The 25,875-nt window shown below is 46.4% G+C and overlaps 1 protein-coding gene across 5 annotated transcripts in view; it reads left to right on the top strand.

Annotated features, from left to right (window-relative positions):
- The window catches only part of UPP1 (uridine phosphorylase 1), a 61,305-nt gene that overhangs the window by 10,785 nt on the left and 24,645 nt on the right, over positions 1 to 25,875 (top strand). For all 5 annotated transcript variants that reach the window (XM_069958553.1, XM_069958551.1, XM_069958550.1 and 2 more), the window contains one exon: positions 6,563 to 6,623. In XM_069958553.1, coding sequence (XP_069814654.1) covers positions 6,571 to 6,623 — 53 coding nt within the window. In that variant the 5' untranslated portion in view covers positions 6,563 to 6,570. The remainder of the gene's footprint in view (positions 1 to 6,562; positions 6,624 to 25,875) is intronic.

The following is a 25,875-nucleotide window of genomic DNA, read 5'->3' on the forward strand; positions in this document are numbered from 1 at the left end:
GGCTAGGTTCACACTATGTAACTGTGCGGCTGTATTTTTTATGCGGCTGTAAATGTGCGGATGAAACTACGGCCGTGGGAAAAAATAGACATGCGGCTCAAAACATACGGTCATTTACTTGGAAATCTGGTTCAACTAAAAATAACAAATAAAATCTTAAGAAAGTGATGCAAACACCTCTGGAATGCATCTGGGAAAGCAGGGAAACAGTTTACATGAATTGCTATTACCGGGGTTTGCGATCCTCTGCAGTAATGTCGATGTCTCTCATGGTTAATATATTAAAATAATAAAACACATTTTCGTTGTAATAAAGTCCCTTTCGTTGTTCAATAATTAAATTTAAACTAATCCATCATTTTGCAATTAAATATACTGTTAAAATAAATATATATATAAATAAATGTATATTTATATATATAATTATTATTTGACAGTATATTTAATTGCACAATGATGGATTCATTAAAATTAAATTATTGAATAACGAAACTGAATTTATTTAAACGAAAATGTGTTTTATTAATTAAATATTAATTAGTACAGGAAGCTCCATAAGCCGTTAATTCATATTGCCGGCAAAAGAGCATTCTGTACTAATCATCACTTTACTTTAATGAAAACATCAAATGTTTCTTCTAATTATGTTATCACAATAGCATTATTAGAAGAAACATTTAGAATTATATGTGCGCTCAGCTGACTTCATTGTGCTGCCGACCAGCGAAGAGACAACATCGGGGTGAGTATAGAGCTCTCCCCACCCCCTCCCCAGCACTGCACCCCTCCCAGCAAGGTAGGGGGGTCACTTAACCCCTTCCTTGCTGGGATGGGTGCAGTCTGACATCAGTCTGGCCCCCAAGGGGTTAAGGGGGATGCAATACATCCTCCCTTAACCCCTTGGGGGCCAGACTGTAAGCAGCGATCTGTAAAGATGCTGCATACTGTAAGGAGCACAACACCGCTCACAATGATGGGTGTTGTGCTCCTGTTTGTGTGTTTTTTGTGTGTTTCTCCCTTTTTGTTTTTCAGATATCGGTATCCTGAGGATTACGTCGGATTCCGTGGACTACGTCGATGACCAGCTTTTTTTTTTTTTTAATAAAATGGTCAATGAGGGGTGTGGGGGTGTACACATTTGAATAAAAAAAATTTTTAACTTGTGTCTTCTCTTTATTTCTTTACTTGATAGACTTAGTAGTGGAAGCCGTCTAATAGACGGAATCCATTACTAAGTTGGGGCCTAGTGTTAGCCGGTATAAAATGGCTAACACTAACCCCCCATTATTACCCCAGTACCCAATGCCACCAGGGGTACTGGGAAGAGCCGGGTGCCAGTGGTCCCGGAGCGTCAAAATTGGCGCTCCTGGACCGGGCGGCAGCAGGCTGGTAAGATTTAGGCTGGGGAGGGCCTAAACCAATGGCTCTTCCCACCCTGGTGTTACCAGGCTGCTGTCGTTTGGTTTTTAACCCGGCTGGTTATAAAAATATGGGGGACCCTATGCGGTTTTTTAAAATTATTTATTTAAAAAAAAAAAAAAAAAAAACACATAGGGTCCCCCCCTATTTTTATAACCAGCCGGGTTAAAAACCAATCGACAGCAGCCTGGTAACACCAGGGTGGGAAGAGACATTGGTTTAGGCCCTCCCCAGCCTAAATCTTACCAGCCTGCTGCCGCCCGGTCCAGGAGCGTCAATTTTGACGCTCCGGGACCACTGGCACCCGGCTCTTCCCAGTACCCCTGGTGGCATTGGGTACTGGGGTAATAATGGGGGGTTAGTGTTAGCCATTTTATACCGGCTAACACTAGGCCCCAACTTAGTAATGGATTCCGTCTAGTAGACGGCTTCCACTACTAAGTCTATCAAGTAAAGAAATAAAGAGAAGACACAAGTTAAAAAAAATTTTTATTCAAATAAAAACACCCCCACACCCCTCATTGACCATTTTATAAAAAAAAAACAACAACAAAAAACCGCTGGTCATCGACGTAGTCCACGGAATCCGACATAATCCCCAGGATACCGATATCTGAAAAACAAAAAGGGAGAAACACACAAAAAACACACAAACAGGAGCACAACACCCATCATTGTGAGCGGTGTTGTGCACCTTACAGTATGCAGCATCTTTACAGATCGCTGCTTACAGTCTGGCCCCCAAGGGGTTAAGGGAGGATGTATTGCATCCCCCTTAACCCCTTGGGGGCCAGATTGATGTCAGACTGCACCCATCCCAGCAAGGAAGGGGTTAACCGACCCCCCCTTCCTTGCTGGGAGGGGTGCAGTGCTGGAGAGGGGGTGGGGAGAGCTGTATACTCACCCCGATGTGTTCTCTTCGCTGGTCCGCAGCACAATGAAGTCACTGTGCTGCGGACCCGCTAATTATATGTGCGCTCAGCTGATCAGCCGATCAGCTGAGCGCACATATAATTCTAAATGTTTCTTCTAATAATGCTATTGTGATAACATAATTAGAAGAAACATTTGATGTTTTAATTACAGTAAAGTGATGATTAGTACAGAAAGCTCTATTGCCGGCAATATGAATTAACGGCTTATGGAGCTTCCTGTACTAATTAATATTTAATGAATAAAACACATTTTCGTTGAAATAAATTCAGTTTCGTTATTCAATAATTTAATTCTAACGAATCCATCATTGTGCAATTAAATATACTGTCAAAAATAAATATATATATAAATATACATTTATTTATATATATATTTATTTTAACAGTATATTTAATTGCAAAATGATGGATTCGTTAGAATTAAATTATTGACCAACGAAAGGGACTTTATTACAAAGAAAATGTGTTTTATTAATTTAATATATTAACTATTAGAGTCATCGGCATTCGGCATCAGTGCCGGCTATTTTTGAAGTACTCCGTACGGACCGCCTGTCAATCCACGGCCGCGTTTCCAGCCGCAAACAATGGTCTTGTTCATTTTTTACGGGTCCGTTTACGATAGGGCCGTAGATTCATACATAGTGTGCACTGTGCAGCCGTATATCGTATACTTTCCAGCGTACGCATGAACCACCAAAAATACCGCCGCACAATTACAGCCGCAAATACAGCCGCACACTTATATAGTCTGAACCTGGCCTGAAGGTGTAAAGTTGTAAAGGGCTAATAGTCTGGAATTAAAGGGGTTATCCAGCATTTACATTTTTTTTATAAATTGCTGTCCAGTTGGTAAACATTATAAACATGTTCTGCTTACCTCTCCGCACTCTCCAGTGTCCCCCGCTGACTGCAGCTCTGCTACTTTAAAGGCTCGTCTTGAGAGTGACAGTCTGCTCAGCCAATCACTGGGCACCGGGCTGTCACGTCTCAGCCAGAGATTAGCTGAATGGGCTGTCACCCCCAAGACGAGCTCACCTCTGAAGTAGCAGAGCTGCAGTCGACGGGGACACCACTGACACGCATCTGGACGTCGGGGGAGCGTGGAGAGATAAGCATAGCATGTTTATTATGTTTAGCAACAGGGCAGAAATATATATAAAAAAATTAAATGCTGTATACCCCCTTTACGAAATGTAGTATATACTGTTCAGGATACCTTTCTTGCATATAGTTTTATTGGAAGATGCGGTTAGTTCAGACAGATCTGCATATCCCCATTGTATTCTTACCAGTCACATGCCAATAGGACACACGTTTGGCAAGTTTGACCACTAGTAGAGACATAGAGAGACACAGACAGTGTATCCTTCAACTGGTGTGAACCAAGCTTTAGATCATTCCTAGGTTACAAGCTTCTGTCAGCTATGAGGAAGTATAGTTTATAGTGTAGATCATTTACAGATCAAGATGGAGGATGTGAGTCATTTATTATCCTTTCTTACCAGGTGTCATCTCTGAGGGTGGAGGTGTTTGTAAAGAGGGATTAAGAAAGCGAAATAAAGATGCATCTCCTGTACAGAGAAATACAGTATCATTTCACTGTTTTAATGCTACACATAACACATAAGGGAACATTTATTATCTGGTGCACCAGCCATTTTCTGCCGCAGAGAGCCCATTTGCAAATAGGCTTTCTGCACCACTTGCGACAGAGGGGCGGGGAGGGGGCATAACAGGGGGTGCAGCCACTGGATGCATCGCATTTAACATTTTTCCAGTGGTTTCACACTAGTGCGCACAGGATTTTCTGGCAAAAAAGGCCAGACTTAATAATGTCCCCCATAATGTTCTGATGCCATTCACTGCTCTTGGATGGTTCTCCACTGAGTTTCTAAGCTCAGACAGAACAACCATTCAGATTAATGCACGTGTGCACATACCCTCGGGAGTTTCTGTATATTTAGTATTGATCAATTCCCAAGGACAAAAGGTTTATTACTGCGAAGAACACATTTATGAAGATCTATTGACTTATTGGTAATGGGGGAGGGTGGAGTAATGTTGTTTGCAGCAACAATATGTGCATGTACCCACAGTGGCGGTCTTTGGTACCAAGCACCCCAAGCGATCGCTTGGGGCCCCCAACATCCAGGGGGGCCCCCACGCCCCTCTCTTGTGCTCAAGACCGCTGGACAGGGCCGCTGCCCAGCTCGCTGCTGCCAACTGAACTGTAACTATGAGCACTCGTAATGAGCGCTCATAGTTACATGCAGCAGGACTGACAGGGCGGGAGACATTGGCTCCCTTCCTGTCAGTCACTCTTGTGGCCGCAGGAAGGGTTTTCCCTGTGGTCACAAGTGGCAGCTTTGTCCTTGTGGTGTCGGCGCTCCAGTGACATCACTGGAGCATCGGCGCCAGGACAAGGGGAGCGCGGCCTCTTGTGATCGCAGGGAAAACCCTTCTTGCGGCCACAAGAGTGAAGAGAAGAGGAGACGCCCGGACCCAGGTGAGTATAAGTGTTTGTTTTATTGTGTTATATACTATATGGGAGGGGTAGCACACAGAGGTCTGTTTAACTGGGGGAGCGCACATCGGGGGTCTATATAAATGGGGGGAGCACCTAGGGGGGCTATATAACAGGGGGAGCACACAGGGGGGCTATAGACTACTGGGGCTTCACAGAGGCGTCTATAAACTACTGGGGGCAGCACACAGGGGGTCTATATACTACTTGGGGCAGCAGAATGGGGTCTATATACAACTTTGAGAGCACACAGGGGGGCTATATACTACTGGGGGAGCACACAGGGGTCTATATACTACTGGTGGGGCACACAGAGGGTCTATATACTACTGGGAGAACATACAGTGGGTCAATATACTACTTGTGAGGCACAAAGGTGGTCTATATATAACTGGGGGAGCACCCAGGGGTCTGTATACTACTGGTGCAGCACACAAGGGGTCTATATAATACTGGTGGGGCACAGAGGGGGTCTATATACTACTGGGGAACCACACAGGGGGTTTATATACTACTGGAGGAGCACACAGGGGTCTATATCCAAGTAAGGGAACACACAGAAGGTCTATATCCAAGTGGGGGAGTACACAGGGGGGCTAAATACCCCTGAGGGAGCATACAGGGGGGCTAAATACCCCTGAGGGAGTACACAGGGGGCCTATATACTAGTGGCGGAGCACACAGGGGGTATATACAACTGGGGGCAGCACACAGGGGGTCTATATACAACTGGGGCAGCACACAGAAGGTCTATATACTTCTGGGGGAGCACACGGGGGGCTATATATAACTGGGGGAAACACATAGGGGTCTATATACTACTGGGGGAAGCAAACAAGGGGTATATACTACTGGGGGCAGGACACAAGGGGTATATACTATTGGGGGCAGCACACAAGGAGTATATATTACTGGCGGTAGCGCACAAGGGGTATATACTACTGGGGGCAGGACACAAGGGGTATATACTATTGGGGGCAGCACACAAGGAGTATATATTACTGGCGGTAGCGCACAAGGGGTATATACTACTGGGGGCAACACACAGCGGTCTATTGTTTTGGAACGCGTGTCAAGGGGGGGGGCCCAGACATAACTTTGCTTGGGGCCCCAGAAATGCCAAGACCGCCCCTGTGTACCCATCACTCATCACCTCCACACAGCATTATGGTGAACTTGGCCATGTGCCCCCCCCCAACCTTGCGACCCCTCCCGCCTAGCCAGCCACAGCTGAAGCCACTCTACTCCTTCCCCCAGGCCGCCCCTAGCCAATACAATCAGTTACTCTCTCACTGCTATACCCTCTCACTGCTTCAAAGGCCCCGTCCGGTGCCTGCACGACAATTATGGTGATATAATCATGCAGTGTGTGGGTCCACTTGGGTTTGCAACGGTGGGGGTGACAGCTTCCTGCGGTGCCGCCTATCCGCCCAGTTCTTACAAGAGAGACAGAAATTGGCAGACAGAGGGGTTAATTGCTCATCGCTCCTTTGTCAGTCAGTGTTTTACAGTCAGTTCAGAGCGCAGAGGGGCCCCCGGGTAGCCGCCAACCATGCCCAATGAGAAAGACGCCTCTGCCTTCACATATATGCTGCTGAACAGATAGTTTTCTATAGTGTAATGTATATGACCTATAGAGCCCTTTAGATAATTGACACTTCTTATTTATGTTTCCTTTAAGGTATTATTATGGCACCTGTTACAGTAAGCAAAGAGGGACAGCATGAAGCGCTGAAGTCAGGGTGAGTACAGTGCAGTGTGTGTTTACTTGATCACATGCTGTGCTTCACAGATACTGAAAAGCATTTTGAGAAAATCTATATATTACTCATTAATGGATCCTACGATATGCATGCCTTCTCTAGTAAATCAATAGTATGTGTGAAATGCTCAGTGCAGAATAGCTACATATTTCACACAGTATTTCCATCAGTCTTTTGGTCAGTCTTTTATGAATATAAATCAGGAGTGGAACTGACAGGGCCAAATTACAATGGAAAGAATTGTACAACAGACAGAAGTACAATATGTGATATAGCCTTACATAGTTTGTAAGGTAGAAAAAAAAAGCATGTGTTCATCCGGTGTTCCAGAGAAAGGAAAAAATCACCCATCATTCTAGGGATAAAATTTCTTCCTGACTTCAAATCTGGCAATCACAAAAAAATCACTGGATCAATGACTCTTCTCTAGAATCTAGTGAATATAACCTGTAATATTATTATACTCCAGAAATGATTCCAGGCCCTTTTAAAACTCTTTTATTGAGTTCACTAAATAACCACTTCCTCTGGCAGAGAGTAACATAGACTCACTGCTCTTAAAGCGTAAGGGTATATTCACACGGGCGGGCTCGCAGTGAGATTCTCGCTGCGAGCCCGGCAGGTCCTGGCAGTTCCCATACACTACATACTTGCTGCGGTCTAAACGACCGCAGCGAGTATGTAATTCTGCCGCCCTTAACCCCTCCTGCTCCCGCCCGGCTCCCCCGCTGTAAGCATACATTACCTGTCCTCGCTGCACGGGTCCGGCGTCCTGCTCTCCTGTCCGGGCCAATCAGTGTGTTGCCCAGCCGCAGCCACTGATTGGCCAGGCGGGAGAGCAGGACGCCGGACCCGTGCAGCAAGGACAGGTAAAGTATGCTTACAGCGGGGGAGCCGGCCGGGAGCAGGAGGGGTTAAGGGCAGCAGAATTACATACTCGCTGCAGTCGTTTAGACCGCAGCAAGTATGTAGTGTATGGGAACTGCCAGGACCTGCCGGGCTCGCAGCGAGAATCTCGCTGCGAGCCCGTTCGTGTGAATATACCCTAACTGTAATTTTTTTTAAAAAGAAATCAGTAGTATAAGCGATTTAAAGAAACTCTATAAGGGTGCGTTCACACCTACCAGATCCGCAGCTGATTTTTATGCTGCGAGTTTGCAGCGAAATCAGCTGCGGATCCTGTACTGTGAAGCTCAATGGGTCCCATACACGCAGCGGATCCGCTGCCTGCATGGGACCCGGCCTCTTTAACCCTTGCACCGCCGCCGATTGCCCACAGCTTACAGCCCCGGCCCCCTTAAACCCCCGCACCGCCCGCATGGCAGGTCGCCGCCCCGGGCCCCGCCACACGCCCGATCGCCGCCCCGCCCCCCCCCCCCCCGCACGACCGATCGCAGCCCCGGCCCCGAGCATACATCCCCTGCTCGGGCCGTGGCTGTGTGATGCTCCCACAGCCACGGCCCGAGCAGGTGATGTATGCTTGGGGCTGCGGGGCTGGGATGGGATGTGCAGGGGGCCGGGGCAGCGATCGGGCATGGGGGGGGGGGGCGGGGCAGCGATCGGGCGTGGGGCGGGCGGGGCAGCGATCAGGCGCGCGAGGGGGTGCGAAGTGTCGATCGGGCGGTGCGGGGGTTTAAGGGGGCCGGAGCTGTAAGCTGAAAACAATAAATATCTATAGTACAAGCAATTTTCAGAAACTCTGTAATAGGTTTTATTTACCAAAAGAGTTTCCTTCTGTACTGAAAACGCTGTTTTCCTAGCTCCCCCCTCACCTTAGAAGAGGCAGGATTTCTGTGTCCATTATGTGGCTATGGAGAGGGGAGGGGCTGAAAGGAGTGAGTGAGCATGGAGCAGTCCTGCACAGCACAACACCATGCAATCTTCTCTCAGCAAGTTCCTAGATAAGCACTGCGGATCCGGTAGGTGTGAACACACCCTAATAGGTTTTATTCGGCAAAAAAGCCTCTTTCTGTACTCACTCAAAAAGCATTCTCCCAGCCTCCCCCCCCCCCTCACTTCTTATCTGTGCATTATCATGCAATGAAATGACATATATCTCTCCCTGAACAAAGAGGTTGGGCAGTGATTTTCTATCACGCCTGACCCATATCACCACCAACATCTGTCAGTGGTTGTTTTTAAGAACCCAAACAACTTAGGTTGAGGATACAAACACACAGGACGTATACGCAGCGTGTTTCTCGCTGCTTATACGCAGTGAAACTCGCTGCGTATCCCGTCCCTGTGTAGTCAATGGCAGGAAAAAGTTTGTCTGCAGCCCGCCCTTTTAACCCCGGAGCGTATACTTTACCTGATCCCCGTGTCCCGATTGTCCCCAGGGCTGTCCGATCGCCCCTCCTGGCAGCCTTCAAAGGAAGGTCAGTTTTGTAGGTTCTGTAACGAGCTAGACTGTTTTCAGATGTGTGAACATGATTGCACAAGGGTTTTCTAATCATCAATTAGCCTTCTGAGCCAATGAGCAAACACATTGTACCATTAGCACACTGGAGTGATAGTTGCTAGAAATGGGCCTCTATACACCTATGTAGATATTGCACCAAAAACCAGACATTTGCAGCTAGAATAGTCATTTACCATATTAGCAATGTATAGAGTGTATTTGTTAAAAGTTAGGACTAGTTTAAAGTTATCTTGTTAGGAATATGACTTTGCGCTCCTCGGTCCGTGCCGGGCGGTCGAGGAAGCGCTGAGTTTGTCTGTGTTTTTCTTTTTACTCTGTCTGAATTGTGTTGTATTTGCCAGCCACACCCGCTTTTCCTGGCAGACTCCTGGCAGTGCAGGGGTTACTGCTCTGCTTGATCTTCTCAGCTGAACTTGCTGCTGGGATCAGGGCTGGTCCAATCATCTGCTGGACTTAGTCTCTGATCTCAGATAAAAAGCAGAAAGTTTCTCCCTTCCCTGCTGACTATTAGAGTTCACTCGCCTGCTCAGCTCCCTGTTTAGTTACACTGATCTCTGTATTCTGGACCTTCTGCATTTGACCTCGACTATTCTCCTGTTTGCTGTTTTTGTACTTCGCCGCTCGACTGTTGCTGACCTGGTTTGTCTGACACCTCTTATTGTGTTTTGTTTGTCTGTCCGTGCTCTGTGTGTCGCACCTATTCAGTGTAGGGACCGACTCCGTGGTTGTCCGGGCCGTTTAGGGCCGTCCGTGGCAATTAGGCAGGGTCAGTGGGTGGGGTCAGCTCAGGGCTCACTGTCCGTGTCTTGTCAGACTGCCTTTGCCATACTGACCATAACAGAATAGTCAGCCTAATAATTTGTTGGGGTAACCTAGCATTATGGACGCCATGAAGACTCAGATGCAAGGTCTGAACACGCTGGTTCAGAACCTTGCTGAGCGCGTCCAGGAACAAGAGACTGCACCCCGACAGGTGACCATGACCACCCCTCTACCTCCGGAACCTCCGGTGCAGCTCCCTGAAAAGTTTAAGGGAGACAGGAAGCATTTCCGAACATTTAGAGAGGGGTGCAAGTTGTTTTTTCGTTTGTGCCCCCACTCCTCTGGAGATGAGGACCAAAGGGTGGGCATTATTATGTCCCTCTTGCAGGGTCATCCTCAGGAGTGGGCTTTTTCATTACCCCCTGGATCCATGGAGTTGACCTCCGTGGATCAATTTTTTTCTGCCCTAGGACTCCTGTATGACGATCCAGACCTAGCAGCGGAAGCAGAACGCCAACTGACTTCCATGAAACAGGGAAAGAGACCTGTGGAGGAGTACTGTGCGGAATTCAGACAGTGGTGTGTGTCATCTGGCTGGAATGACCCCGCACTGCGGTGCCAGTTCCGGATGGGGTTGTCGGACCAGCTTAAAGACCTATTAGTGGTATACCCTACCCCCGACACCTTAGAAGAAACAATGACTTTGGCGATTAGGGTTGACAGGCGACTCAGAGACAGACATAGGGAGAAAGGAACTTCTGAGTCTTCTAGTTCTCTTCCTGTTATTGACTGTGTTTCTCAGCCTCCTCCTTCTGTTCCTCTGTCACAAGAAGAGCCCATGCAGCTTGGAGCCTCAGATACCAAGACCCGACGAGCCTTCCGCCTGCAACACAACCTCTGCCTATACTGTGGTAAACTCGGTCATCGTGTGAGGTCCTGTCCTGCTAGACCTGACCAGCCGGCTGAAAGACTCCAGCGCCTGAGTGACCATCGAGGGGGTCATTCAGGTGCACAGGTATCCCTTGAACATAAAAATAAATTATTGGTACCTATCTCACTTTGTTTGGGGCACAAATTGGTCTCGGGTTTTGCTCATGTGGATTCTGGGGCCTCCGCCAATTTCATTAGCTCCGGTTTTTGGTCACGTTTAGAGGCATGTCCGCTTTTGCTCAATAATCCGCTGACCATCACTGGTGCGGATTCTACCCCTTTGGCCAGGGGTAGAATCTGCTATATCACTCCGACTATGAAGGTGCAGGTTGGGTCAATTCACCAAGAAATGCTTGACTTTTTAATCATGGGCAATTTATCTACTGATGTTATTCTGGGTTTACCTTGGTTGAGTAAACATAATCCTGTTTTTGATTGGTCCACTCGTGAATTGGTAAAATGGGGATCTGAGTGCTCTCCTCATTGTATTTCGCTGAATGCCGCAGATGTCTTCCCCAAGGAGGGGGAGATCCCGGAGTTTATTTCCGATTTCTCAGATGTGTTTGACGAGAAGGCTGTTGATGTGTTGCCACCTCATAGACCATATGATTGCTCCATTGATTTGATCCCTGGTACTAAATACCCTAAAGGTAGAATTTTTAATTTGTCTAGGCCTGAGAGGGAGGCTATGCGAGAGTACATTCAGGAAAGCCTTCGCAAGGGTCACATTTGTCCCTCCAGCTCTCCCATGGGTGCAGGGTTCTTTTTGTTGGTAAAAAGGATGGTGGTCTTAGACCGTGTATTGATTACCGAGAACTAAATAAGATCACTATCAAAAACCAGCACCCCCTTCCTCTTATTCCAGATCTCTTTAATCAGATTGTGGGTGCTCAGTGGTTCTCCAAGATAGATCTTCGTGGGGCCTACAATCTGATCAGAATAAGGGAGGGGGATGAGTGGAAGACCGCCTTCAATACCCCTGAGGGACATTTTGAGTATCGGGTGATGCCATTTGGTCTGAGTAATGCCCCTGCAGTATTCCAGCATTTTGTGAATGACATATTCAGGGAACATCTGGGGAAATTCTTGGTGGTGTATTTGGATGATATCCTAATCTTTTCGCCGGATTGGTCTTCCCACGTAAACCATGTTCGCACTGTTATGCATTTGCTTAGAAATAATAACTTGTTTGCCAAACTGTCCAAATGCCAATTCGGAATCCAGAAGGTCTCTTTTCTGGGGTACATAATTTCTCCCAACTCTTTTAGTATGGATCCTGTCAAAGTGGCAGCCATTGAGAAATGGGAACGTCCCACTAACCTTAAGGCATTGCAAAGATTCTTGGGATTTGCCAACTATTACAGAAAATTTATTAAGGGATTTTCCATAATTGCTAAACCCCTTACTGACCTGACCAGAAGAGGGGCTGACCTGGATAACTGGACTCCCAAGGCTATAGAGGCATTTGGACAGTTAAAAAGATGTTTCTCCAAGGCACCCGTGCTCATCCAGCCTGATGTGGAGCAACCTTTTGTTATTGAAGTTGATGCTTCAGAGGTGGGGGTTGGTGCGGTTCTTTCTCAGGGCCCTGAGAGTCTCACCAACCTCCGACCTATAGCTTACTTCTCCAGGAAATTTTCCCTAACAGAAGGAAATTACGATATTGGTAACAGGGAACTGCTTGCCATCAAGTGGGCATTCGATGAATGGAGGCATTTCCTTGAAGGAGCTAAACACAAGGTCAGGGTACTAATTGACCACAAAAACTTATTGTACCTAGACAAGGCCAAACGCCTAACCCCTCGACAGGCGAGGTGGGCGTTGTTCTTTACTCGTTTTGATTTTGAGATAACCTATCGTCCAGGTTCTAAAAATGGCAAAGCTGATGCCCTATCGTGGAGTTTTGATGCCAGTAATGTCCCCAAAGGTGAACCAGAAAATATACTTGCGCCCGGGGTGGTCCTTGCCATCCTCCAACCTGATCTTGTCGCTCAGGTGGTAGTCTCAGTCCCTTGCCCCTGAAAATACTCCGAAGGGAAAACTCTTTGTACCCCCCAATCTCCGGCTTAGAGTCTTGGAGGAAACCCATTGTTCTGTTCTGGCTGGTCACCCGGGAATTGCTGGTACCAAGTATCTCCTCTCAAGGCAATATTGGTGGCCTTCTTGGTCCCAAGATGTAAAATTTTTTGTTGAAGCTTGTGAAGTCTGTGCTAGGTCCAAGGTCCCTCGTAGGTTACCAGAGGGCCTCCTCCACCCTCTTCCTATACCTAGGAGACCATGGACCCACCTCGCTATGGACTTCATCACAGATTTGCCATTGTCCAAAGGGAAAACAGTGATCTGGGTGGTGGTGGACAGATTCTCCAAAATGTGCCACCTTATTCCGTTGAAAAAACTCCCCAATGCTTGTACTTTGGCCACTCTGTTCATAAACCATATCCTAAGGTTACATGGGGTTCCTGAAAACATTGTCTCTGATAGGGGAGTGCAATTTGTCTCCAAATTCTGGAGAGAACTATGTGGTCGTTTGGGGATTTTGTTGTCTTTTTCGTCTGCCTTTCACCCCCAGTCTAATGGGCAAACGGAGAGGGTAAACCAATCCTTAGAACAATTTCTTAGATGTTTTGTATCATGTTCTCAGGATAAATGGAAAAACTATTTGCCTCTAGCAGAGTTCGCGCTTAATAATAGAGAGAGTCAGTCTACCAAAATGTCGCCTTTCTTTTGCAATTATGGGTATAATCCCAGGTATTCGTCGGCTCACTCTCTAGAGTCTGTAAATCCTTCAGCTGAAGTTATCTATCAAAGACTGTGCACAGTCTGGGCCCAGGCTCTTGTGAGCCTGACTAAGGCCCAGAGGTTGTCTAGCATACAAGCTAATAAAAGACGTATATCTGGCCATGAATATCAGGTAGGGGACAAGGTGTGGCTCTCCACGAGAAATCTTAAGCTCAGAGTCCCTTCTGGGAAATTAGCACCTAAATACATTGGTCCTTATCTAATTACAGAAATCATTAATCCTGTGTCCTTCCGCCTACAGTTACCCAATAATATGAGGATTCACAATGTCTTTCATAAATCATTGTTAAAAAAATATGTAGTTCCTGTGCTTCCAGCAGTCCTCCCTGCTCCTCTGGTCATCCAAGGTGAGCTGGAGTTTGAGGTGGACAAGATTTTGGACTCTCGCCAAGTTCAAAATTCCATCCAATATCTTGTCCAGTGGAAAGGATTTGGTCCCGAGGAAAATACTTGGGTTGCCAGTAAGGACATACATGCCTCACGCCTTATCCGTCAGTTTCATGCCCGTAACCCCTCTAAGCCTGGTCCTTTGAGTGAGGGTCCAGTGGCCCCTCATAAGAGGGGGGGTACTGTTAGGAATATGACTTTGCGCTCCTCGGTCCGTGCCGGGCGGTCGAGGAAGCGCTGAGTTTGTCTGTGTTTTTCTTTTACTCTGTCTGAATTGTGTTGTATTTGCCAGCCACACCCGCTTTTCCTGGCAGACTCCTGGCAGTGCAGGGGTTACTGCTCTGCTTGATCTTCTCAGCTGAACTTGCTGCTGGGATCAGGGCTGGTCCAATCATCTGCTGGACTTAGTCTCTGATCTCAGATAAAAAGCAGCAAGTTTCTCCCTTCCCTGCTGACTATTAGAGTTCACTCGCCTGCTCAGCTCCCTGTTTAGTTACACTGATCTCTGTATTCTGGACCTTCTGCATTTGACCTCGACTATTCTCCTGTTTGCTGTTTTTGTACTTCGCCGCTCGACTGTTGCTGACCTGGTTTGTCTGACACCTCTTATTGTGTTTTGTTTGTCTGTCCGTGCTCTGTGTGTCGCACCTATTCAGTGTAGGGACCGACTCCGTGGTTGTCCGGGCCGTTTAGGGCCGTCCGTGGCAATTAGGCAGGGTCAGTGGGTGGGGTCAGCTCAGGGCTCACTGTCCGTGTCTTGTCAGACTGCCTTTGCCATACTGACCATAACAGAATAGTCAGCCTAATAATTTGTTGGGGTAACCTAGCATTATGGACGCCATGAAGACTCAGATGCAAGGTCTGAACACGCTGGTTCAGAACCTTGCTGAGCGCGTCCAGGAACAAGAGACTGCACCCCGACAGGTGACCATGACCACCCCTCTACCTCCGGAACCTCCGGTGCAGCTCCCTGAAAAGTTTAAGGGAGACAGGAAGCATTTCCGAACATTTAGAGAGGGGTGCAAGTTGTTTTTTCGTTTGTGCCCCCACTCCTCTGGAGATGAGGACCAAAGGGTGGGCATTATTATGTCCCTCTTGCAGGGTCATCCTCAGGAGTGGGCTTTTTCATTACCCCCTGGATCCATGGAGTTGACCTCCGTGGATCAATTTTTTTCTGCCCTAGGACTCCTGTATGACGATCCAGACCTAGCAGCGGAAGCAGAACGCCAACTGACTTCCATGAAACAGGGAAAGAGACCTGTGGAGGAGTACTGTGCGGAATTCAGACAGTGGTGTGTGTCATCTGGCTGGAATGACCCCGCACTGCGGTGCCAGTTCCGGATGGGGTTGTCGGACCAGCTTAAAGACCTATTAGTGGTATACCCTACCCCCGACACCTTAGAAGAAACAATGACTTTGGCGATTAGGGTTGACAGGCGACTCAGAGACAGACATAGGGAGAAAGGAACTTCTGAGTCTTCTAGTTCTCTTCCTGTTATTGACTGTGTTTCTCAGCCTCCTCCTTCTGTTCCTCTGTCACAAGAAGAGCCCATGCAGCTTGGAGCCTCAGATACCAAGACCCGATGAGCCTTCCGCCTGCAACACAACCTCTGCCTATACTGTGGTAAACTCGGTCATCGTGTGAGGTCCTGTCCTGCTAGACCTGACCAGCCGGCTGAAAGACTCCAGCGCCTGAGTGACCATCGAGGGGGTCATTCAGGTGCACAGGTATCCCTTGAACATAAAAATAAATTATTGGTACCTATCTCACTTTGTTTGGGGCACAAATTGGTCTCGGGTTTTGCTCATGTGGATTCTGGGGCCTCCGCCAATTTCATTAGCTCCGGTTTTTGGTCACGTTTAGAGGCATGTCCGCTTTTGCTCAATAATCCGCTGACCATCACTGGTGCGGATTCTACCCCTTTGGCCAGGGGTAGAATCTGCTATATCACTCCGACTATGAAGGTGCAGGTTGGGTCAATTCACCAGAAATGCTTGACTTTTTAATCATGGGCAATTTATCTACTGATGTTATTCTGGGTTTACCTTGGTTGAGTAAACATAATCCTGTTTTGATTGGTCCACTCGTGAATTGGTAAAATGGGGATCTGAGTGCTCTCCTCATTGTATTTCGCTGAATGCCGCAGATGTCTTCCCCAAGGAGGGGGAGATCCCGGAGTTTATTTCCGATTTCTCAGATGTGTTTGACGAGAAGGCTGTTGATGTGTTGCCACCTCATAGACCATATGATTGCTCCATTGATTTGATCCCTGGTACTAAATACCCTAAAGGTAGAATTTTTAATTTGTCTAGGCCTGAGAGGGAGGCTATGCGAGAGTACATTCAGGAAAGCCTTCGCAAGGGTCACATTTGTCCCTCCAGCTCTCCCATGGGTGCAGGGTTCTTTTTTGTTGGTAAAAAGGATGGTGGTCTTAGACCGTGTATTGATTACCGAGAACTAAATAAGATCACTATCAAAAACCAGCACCCCCTTCCTCTTATTCCAGATCTCTTTAATCAGATTGTGGGTGCTCAGTGGTTCTCCAAGATAGATCTTCGTGGGGCCTACAATCTGATCAAAATAAGGGAGGGGGATGAGTGGAAGACCGCCTTCAATACCCCTGAGGGACATTTTGAGTATCGGGTGATGCCATTTGGTCTGAGTAATGCCCCTGCAGTATTCCAGCATTTTGTGAATGACATATTCAGGGAACATCTGGGGAAATTCTTGGTGGTGTATTTGGATGATATCCTAATCTTTTCGCCGGATTGGTCTTCCCACGTAAACCATGTTCGCACTGTTATGCATTTGCTTAGAAATAATAACTTGTTTGCCAAACTGTCCAAATGCCAATTCGGAATCCAGAAGGTCTCTTTTCTGGGGTACATAATTTCTCCCAACTCTTTTAGTATGGATCCTGTCAAAGTGGCAGCCATTGAGAAATGGGAACGTCCCACTAACCTTAAGGCATTGCAAAGATTCTTGGGATTTGCCAACTATTACAGAAAATTTATTAAGGGATTTTCCATAATTGCTAAACCCCTTACTGACCTGACCAGAAGAGGGGCTGACCTGGATAACTGGACTCCCAAGGCTATAGAGGCATTTGGACAGTTAAAAAGATGTTTCTCCAAGGCACCCGTGCTCATCCAGCCTGATCTGGAGCAACCTTTTGTTATTGAAGTTGATGCTTCAGAGGTGGGGGTTGGTGCGGTTCTTTCTCAGGGCCCTGAGAGTCTCACCAACCTCCGACCTATAGCTTACTTCTCCAGGAAATTTTCCCCAACAGAAGGAAATTACGATATTGGTAACAGGGAACTGCTTGCCATCAAGTGGGCATTCGATGAATGGAGGCATTTCCTTGAAGGAGCTAAACACAAGGTCAGGGTACTAATTGACCACAAAAACTTATTGTACCTAGACAAGGCCAAACGCCTAACCCCTCGACAGGCGAGGTGGGCGTTGTTCTTTACTCGTTTTGATTTTGAGATAACCTATCGTCCAGGTTCTAAAAATGGCAAAGCTGATGCCCTATCGTGGAGTTTTGATGCCAGTAATGTCCCCAAAGGTGAACCAGAAAATATACTTGCGCCCGGGGTGGTCCTTGCCATCCTCCAACCTGATCTTGTCGCTCAGGTGGTAGTCTCAGTCCCTTGCCCCTGAAAATACTCCGAAGGGAAAACTCTTTGTACCCCCCAATCTCCGGCTTAGAGTCTTGGAGGAAACCCATTGTTCTGTTCTGGCTGGTCACCCGGGAATTGCTGGTACCAAGTATCTCCTCTCAAGGCAATATTGGTGGCCTTCTTGGTCCCAAGATGTAAAATTTTTTGTTGAAGCTTGTGAAGTCTGTGCTAGGTCCAAGGTCCCTCGTAGGTTACCAGAGGGCCTCCTCCACCCTCTTCCTATACCTAGGAGACCATGGACCCACCTCGCTATGGACTTCATCACAGATTTGCCATTGTCCAAAGGGAAAACAGTGATCTGGGTGGTGGTGGACAGATTCTCCAAAATGTGCCACCTTATTCCGTTGAAAAAACTCCCCAATGCTTGTACTTTGGCCACTCTGTTCATAAACCATATCCTAAGGTTACATGGGGTTCCTGAAAACATTGTCTCTGATAGGGGAGTGCAATTTGTCTCCAAATTCTGGAGAGAACTATGTGGTCGTTTGGGGATTTTGTTGTCTTTTTCGTCTGCCTTTCACCCCCAGTCTAATGGGCAAACGGAGAGGGTAAACCAATCCTTAGAACAATTTCTTAGATGTTTTGTATCATGTTCTCAGGATAAATGGAAAAACTATTTGCCTCTAGCAGAGTTCGCGCTTAATAATAGAGAGAGTCAGTCTACCAAAATGTCGCCTTTCTTTTGCAATTATGGGTATAATCCCAGGTATTCGTCGGCTCACTCTCTAGAGTCTGTAAATCCTTCAGCTGAAGTTATCTATCAAAGACTGTGCACAGTCTGGGCCCAGGCTCTTGTGAGCCTGACTAAGGCCCAGAGGTTGTCTAGCATACAAGCTAATAAAAGACGTATATCTGGCCATGAATATCAGGTAGGGGACAAGGTGTGGCTCTCCACGAGAAATCTTAAGCTCAGAGTCCCTTCTGGGAAATTAGCACCTAAATACATTGGTCCTTATCTAATTACAGAAATCATTAATCCTGTGTCCTTCCGCCTACAGTTACCCAATAATATGAGGATTCACAATGTCTTTCATAAATCATTGTTAAAAAAATATGTAGTTCCTGTGCTTCCAGCAGTCCTCCCTGCTCCTCTGGTCATCCAAGGTGAGCTGGAGTTTGAGGTGGACAAGATTTTGGACTCTCGCCAAGTTCAAAATTCCATCCAATATCTTGTCCAGTGGAAAGGATTTGGTCCCGAGGAAAATACTTGGGTTGCCAGTAAGGACATACATGCCTCACGCCTTATCCGTCAGTTTCATGCCCGTAACCCCTCTAAGCCTGGTCCTTTGAGTGAGGGTCCAGTGGCCCCTCATAAGAGGGGGAGTACTGTTAGGAATATGACTTTGCGCTCCTCGGTCCGTGCCGGGCGGTCGAGGAAGCGCTGAGTTTGTCTGTGTTTTTCTTTTTACTCTGTCTGAATTGTGTTGTATTTGCCAGCCACACCCGCTTTTCCTGGCAGACTCCTGGCAGTGCAGGGGTTACTGCTCTGCTTGATCTTCTCAGCTGAACTTGCTGCTGGGATCAGGGCTGGTCCAATCATCTGCTGGACTTAGTCTCTGATCTCAGATAAAAAGCAGCAAGTTTCTCCCTTCCCTGCTGACTATTAGAGTTCACTCGCCTGCTCAGCTCCCTGTTTAGTTACACTGATCTCTGTATTCTGGACCTTCTGCATTTGACCTCGACTATTCTCCTGTTTGCTGTTTTTGTACTTCGCCGCTCGACTGTTGCTGACCTGGTTTGTCTGACACCTCTTATTGTGTTTTGTTTGTCTGTCCGTGCTCTGTGTGTCGCACCTATTCAGTGTAGGGACCGACTCCGTGGTTGTCCGGGCCGTTTAGGGCCGTCCGTGGCAATTAGGCAGGGTCAGTGGGTGGGGTCAGCTCAGGGCTCACTGTCCGTGTCTTGTCAGACTGCCTTTGCCATACTGACCATAACATATCTTCATTGAAAAGTACAGTGCTTTTCCTTCAAAAATAAGGACATTTCAATGTGACCCCAAACTTTTGAACGGTAGTGTATAAGTCACAATTTACATACAATTTTCCTTTTGTTCTGTTTTCTGTTTGTTCTTTTCTGTTTCTTTTGCAGTGTTGTTTGGGGTAGCTGTAGTTTAAAAGGAAACTGACAGCCAGTTGGAAGTCTCTGTCAGGGGCAGATTAACTTTACCATAGGCAGGGCCGATTCTAGGTTTTCTGCTGCCTGAGGCATAGCAGAATAGTAGTTAAGAAATCTATGTAGCCAACTGCATAAACAGATATATATATACATACATAGATATATACTAGCAGCAATATACAGCACATATATACCAATAATGAATACATTGCACGGATATATTTTTAGTATTCACCGTGCAGAGAAGTAATGCCGTTTTTGTTTAGTTCAGATATTTCTATAGATATATATAGTTTCTATAGTCTCAGGGTATGTTCACACTATGGAATACACTAAAAAATTTCAAGCGGAGACAGTGCGGCAGACTCCACTTGAAGTTCCACCTGTCCCATTGACTCAATGATATTTTCCAGCTCAATCCGCCGTCCGCCCAAAGAATTGAGCTTGAGAATATCATTGAGTCAATGGGACATATGGAACTTCTAGTGGAGTCTGCCGCACTGTCTCCGCGTGAAATGTCCGAACGTATTCCATAGTGTGAACATACCCTCATAGTTATATATATTCTTGTGTAGATTTTTTTTATTTGAAAAATAGGGAAAAGTAGTGATTTGCATTTTTTATACAGTGGATTTTTTAATTTTTTTTACATCTTTTTACAGTACACTGCACTAATAATGTAAGTAGTGTATAGTAATTTTTATGGTATTATTACAGTGTGCGGCTATAACTATGGCATCTAGGGATTTTCTATTGCTTCCCCAGCAAGGTGACTATGTGTACAGGCTGTGGGGGCGCTAATAATACAACAGAATGCCAGTCACACTGGTGACAGATAGCAGCTGGCAACCCTGGGCCTAGACTGGGCTCAGCTACTGAGATCACTCCATACTTATACAGGGCACATGTGCTGTACATACAGGGCAGATTAGATACACACACACATACACACTCACATATAAATATATATATATTTATATATACACACACACACACACATATTTACACACACATACACACTCACATATAAATATATATATATTTATACACACACATATACACATACACAAATATATACTCACATACACACGCACACTGTATACACACATATACTGTATACACACACATATACTGTATACACACACATATACTGTATACACACTCACATATACTGTATACACACACACATATATACTGTATACACACACACATATACTCTATACACACTCACATATACTGTATGCACACACACACACACATATATATACTGTATACACACACATATACTGTATACACACTCACATATACTATACACACACACATACATATATATACTGTATACACACACATATACTGTATACACACACACACACATATACTGTATACACACACACACATATATATATATATACTGTATACACACACACTAACCTCCTGTGTCTGTCTCCTCCAGCAGATGTCACATCCCAGGCCAGCAGTGGAGGGCTCAGGAGATGAGGCTGTATGGGAGGGGACAGGGCACACACAGCTTCCAGTCAGCTCTACTGTGGTGCTGGGCCTCCCTCCCCTTCTCTCTGCTCCGACAGAGACAGCCAGCCAGCTAGGAGACAGCCGCCCCCAGTGACAAGGCTGTCCATCACTGAGCTTCGGAGAGGGGGCCTAAGGAGGAGGCAGAGGTGCCTGGTGATGTGCCTGCAGACCGGGTGAAAGTGAAAGTGAGGGATTGTGCCGCCCCCTAGTGGAGTAAAGAATCTGCCGCCTGAGGAAGAAAGCTCAGTCTGCCTCATGGCAGAAACGGCCCTGACCATAGGCCCCGGGCTGTTCACCAAGCCTGCCCCCCACTGTAACTATGGCAGCACTAGCTTGGTATTCATAGTACAGGATAGATGTCACGATGCCCTGGTAGAAAAGAAGCAATTTTCTGCAAATCATGGCAGGACTGTAGCCAGAAGATAATAAACCACAAGTATGAGTCTGTTTGCGTGGCCATGGGCCCCTCAGGAGCTCAGGGGCCCGAGCTACCGCCTGAAACTGACCTATTATAATCCGCTACTGCTTGCTGTTTTGTTTCCATAAGGGCTGGGACACTTAGAATGAAGGTAGTTTTCTTCTCTTGATCCTCAACACTGTTTTTAGTAAATCTTCACTTTATTAAATATGCAAATAAAGAGGTTTAGTCCATTGGAAGCCAGAACTACCACCTCCAGTGCACGATCCACCCCTTCTCTTGAATATTTATCTGGCGCTTTTCTGTAGAGTCATGTCATTGCAGACACAGCCTATATTTTGGGTGGATCAGTGCAATGAGGACTGTAGTCCCTCCAGTGCACCAAACTGCCCTATTTGCATATTTAATGAAGTCAAGATTTACTAAAAAATCCTCTCTTTCCCTGTCCTTCCCCCCCCCCCCCCCTGCAACCTAGATCATGGCGCTGGCGCCGTAATGAGAACCTTCTGAGGGATCCTGGGGTTCTTTCTAAATTGTGGAATGAATTGACTAATTATTTCTCTACCACTGTTACCCCTGATTTTTCCCCATTAGTTTGGGAGGCTCACAAGTGTTATATTAGAAGTATCCTTGTTAAGCTAGCGACTCGGCTTAAAAAAAGAACGCTCGGCTAAAATTAAATTGGGGGTCTCCCAGATCGCTGATCTGGATAAACAACAAAAACGGACCCTTGCCCTGACCACAGCTGCAAAACTGGCAGTCCTACGCAGTAAGCTTTGGGATCTGTAACGCCTGGAGTAGTGGATCCACTGGACCGTCACTAGCGATGGCACTAATCTCACCAGGGAGCGGAGTCTAAGGGGCCGCTGGTTTTCACCAGAGCCCGCCGCAAGGCGGGATGGACTTGCTGCGGCAGGCGACCCCCAGGTCACTACCCCTGGCTTGGTTGCTAGTGACGGCAGGCGAGGTGTGGCAGGAGCAGTAGGCAGGAGATGGTGCTGGCAGAGGTCTGTAGGCGTAACCGCAGGTGACAGGCTGAACACAGGAGCAAAAGTGTAACAGAGGAGCAGGAACAAGGACTAGGGACCAGGTAGCGGACAGGAATCAGGAACAAGGGCTAGGGACCAGGTAGCGGACAGGAATCAGGAACAACAGGGAGCTGGGCCAAACGCTATGGGAAGCCTGTAGAAGCTCCAACACCTGGAAGGGGGCAGGGCTGGAATTTATAGGAAGTGATTAGTGCACCTTCCAATAAGCTGCGGACTGGCCCTTTAAATCTGAGACAGCCGGCGCGCGCGCGCCCTAGGAGACGGGGACGCGCGCGCCGGCCGGCACAGCGGGTGACAGGAGCGGGGCGAGGTAAGGCGCCCCCCGGGGCCGAACTAGTAGCAGCGCCGGGTCCCTGCACATGGACCCCGGCAGCTGCATGGAGAGGTCGCGGCGGCGGTCCGGAGCACGGGACGCCGCCGCGGCCGTGACAGGATCTTACCTTCTCGCATGCCAGGGCCTCCCTGGCTCGTTGTTGCCGTCACTTTGTTGGGTTCGGCAACAAGCCAGGTAAGACCTTGGCCTGCGCTCTTTGGGTCCAAAGGGCTCCCTCGTTGATACCCTCCATTTCCTCTGTGTCGGGCTCTAAGCTCTAAGCTCTCCTCCTCTTTGCAAGAATTATCGCCCCATTTCTCTCCTTAACATTGACCTAAAACTTTTTTTCTAAAATCCTGGCATCCAGCCTCACTCCCCATCTTCAACCCATCATTCATTTAGACCAAGTGGGCTTTATGCCCACTCGTGAAGCTAGAGAGAACAGTACTAGGGCTATTAATCTTATTCATTACGTTCACTCTAAATCTCTTCTAATGATGCTCCTCTCCACCGATGCTGAGAAGGCCTTTGACAGAGTTGGCTGGCCCTTTCTCACCGCCACGCTTCAACATCTTGAGCTTGGCCCCCGTATGTTAGCTTGGATTGGATCTCTGTATTCTCATCCTTTGGCCCAGGTCTCTGTCAATGGCCTTCTCCCGTCATTCCACATATGTAACGGCACGCGTCAGGGTTGCCCTCTGACTCTTGAACCCTTTCTTCGCCATGCGGACATCTCTGGTGTGCGCGTAGGCGCCTCTGACCATAAGGTCGTGACCTACGCAGACGACCTTCTCTTCTTTCTAACCCAACCCTTGGTGTCTCTCCCCAACCTTTTCTCTTAACTAAGTTTCAGGTTCTCTCCAACTACAAAATTAACCTTCAGAAGTCGGAGGCTCTTATTAGGCCTTTCCCTCTTTGCTTGACTTTTTCTTCCCTGATTTTTTTTTTGTTTTGTTTTTTTTTGTGTTTTTCCCTTTCTTCTTTTGCTGCCACAGCTCTACCAATTTTTGAGCGTTAGCTCTCTCCTCATGGTTAAGAGTGCCTTACTCAAAGTGGCTTTGCTGCTTCTGCTTCAGTTTTCTTTGTATGTTGACTATGTTATTCCTAGGCCATGTTGGCTCTTTATACTCATGCTGCTCCCTGCTTTGCACCCATCGGTACTGATTGTTTGTACAGTTGGCCTTATGTTACATTGTTTGTTTGTACTTTTATAAAATGAAAATGAATAAAACTTAGATAAAAAAAAAAAAGATTTACTGAAAATGCAGCTGGTAAGAAAATTACCTTCATCTTAAGTGTCTAAAAGTACCTTCTGCAACAGGCAAATCTTGAATATACAGTAACTATCTGTTATTATATGTTTAACTAGTGGAAACTAAGTTGTTCGTCCTGTTGAGCCAGACTTCCCTACAGGAAAAAGGCAATGCCAAAGTCTGCAGTTGTTAGTATATTCCTTGACCATAAATGTCAAGTATGAGAATTTTCAGAACTTGTATTTCCTGTAAAGTCAAAGGTCAGGATCTTGCTATTTTATGTTCTCGTGACTGTATCCTGGAAAATAATAAGTAAATAGTTGAAGTTAGAAAGTAATTTTTAAATAGTTGAAGTTAGAAAACTCAATTTTTGTCTGTAATTTCTTCACTCTTTAATACAAGACAGATCAATTGAATGTGCCCATTATAAAATGAGGCTTTAAAAAATTACTTTTTAAAGCCCTATCCCAATTTTCTCTCCCCCCCCCCCCCCCCCCGTTAGTCATACACCCCTATCCCAATGTGCTGCCTGTGTAGTCATACACCCCTATCCCAATGTACCCACCTAGTCATACACCCCAATCCCAATGTGCCCTGATTAACTGTGTTATTGATTTAGGCCATTATCGCCCAGCCCTACATGCATCACAATTCTGCTGTCGTAGATATAATTGGAGGAATATTAATGTTGTTCCACTCAAACATAACTTTAATAATAATAGTTGTTACACTAAAACATAACTTTTGATATGTTGCTACCCATGGTGGGATTAACAATTCCTTCCATACTTGTTCTTATCTATTCAGTCTCCTTCTCCCAGTTCTGAGCTACTGTTTTTTGCTGAAGAAAGAAAAATCTGTGTGTGAGCCTTTCTCTCTGTCTTCCCCTCCTCCCCTCAACCCTTCTGAGATGGCTGATGTAAACAAGTCCCTGACTGGCTTTATATGCAACATTGTAGCTTCTTTATAATGCAAGGAGGGTTAATCTGAGGTCAAGTTGCTGATGAACTCCCAGCATTACAAAGAAGCTACAATGTTGCAGATAAAGCCTGCCAAGCACTTGTTTATATCAGCCATATGAGAACTGGGGGAAGATTGAATAGATAATAACAAGTATGGAATGAATTGCCATGGCCAGCAACATATCAAAAGTCATGTTTGTTATATTTGTTATATAAACGTCAATAAAAACAAGATTACTATATATATATATATATATATATATAGTGTGTGATATTGTTCCCACATGGGACAACATAAACTAAAAGAGAAAAAAATGCCAGAATTGCATTTTTAGTGACATTTCAATGCATAGAGTCTGCCACAGATAACACTGATTAGTGCTATGCTATGCTATGGCAAAGCAATGATCAGTAATCCCTAGGGGGACTTAAAAAGTGCAACATTTTTTTATTTTTTTTTAAGCCTTTGAGGACCAGGCCCAAAATGACCCAGTGGACCGCGCAAATTTTGATCTTAGTGTTTCCGTTTTTCCCTCCTCCCCTTCTAAGAGCTCTAGCACTTTCAGTTTTTTATCTACAAGCCATGTAAGGGCTTATTTGTTACAGG

This window comes from Dendropsophus ebraccatus, chromosome 2 (assembly GCF_027789765.1).
Source record: "Dendropsophus ebraccatus isolate aDenEbr1 chromosome 2, aDenEbr1.pat, whole genome shotgun sequence".
Classification (NCBI taxonomy): Eukaryota; Metazoa; Chordata; class Amphibia; order Anura; family Hylidae; genus Dendropsophus; species Dendropsophus ebraccatus.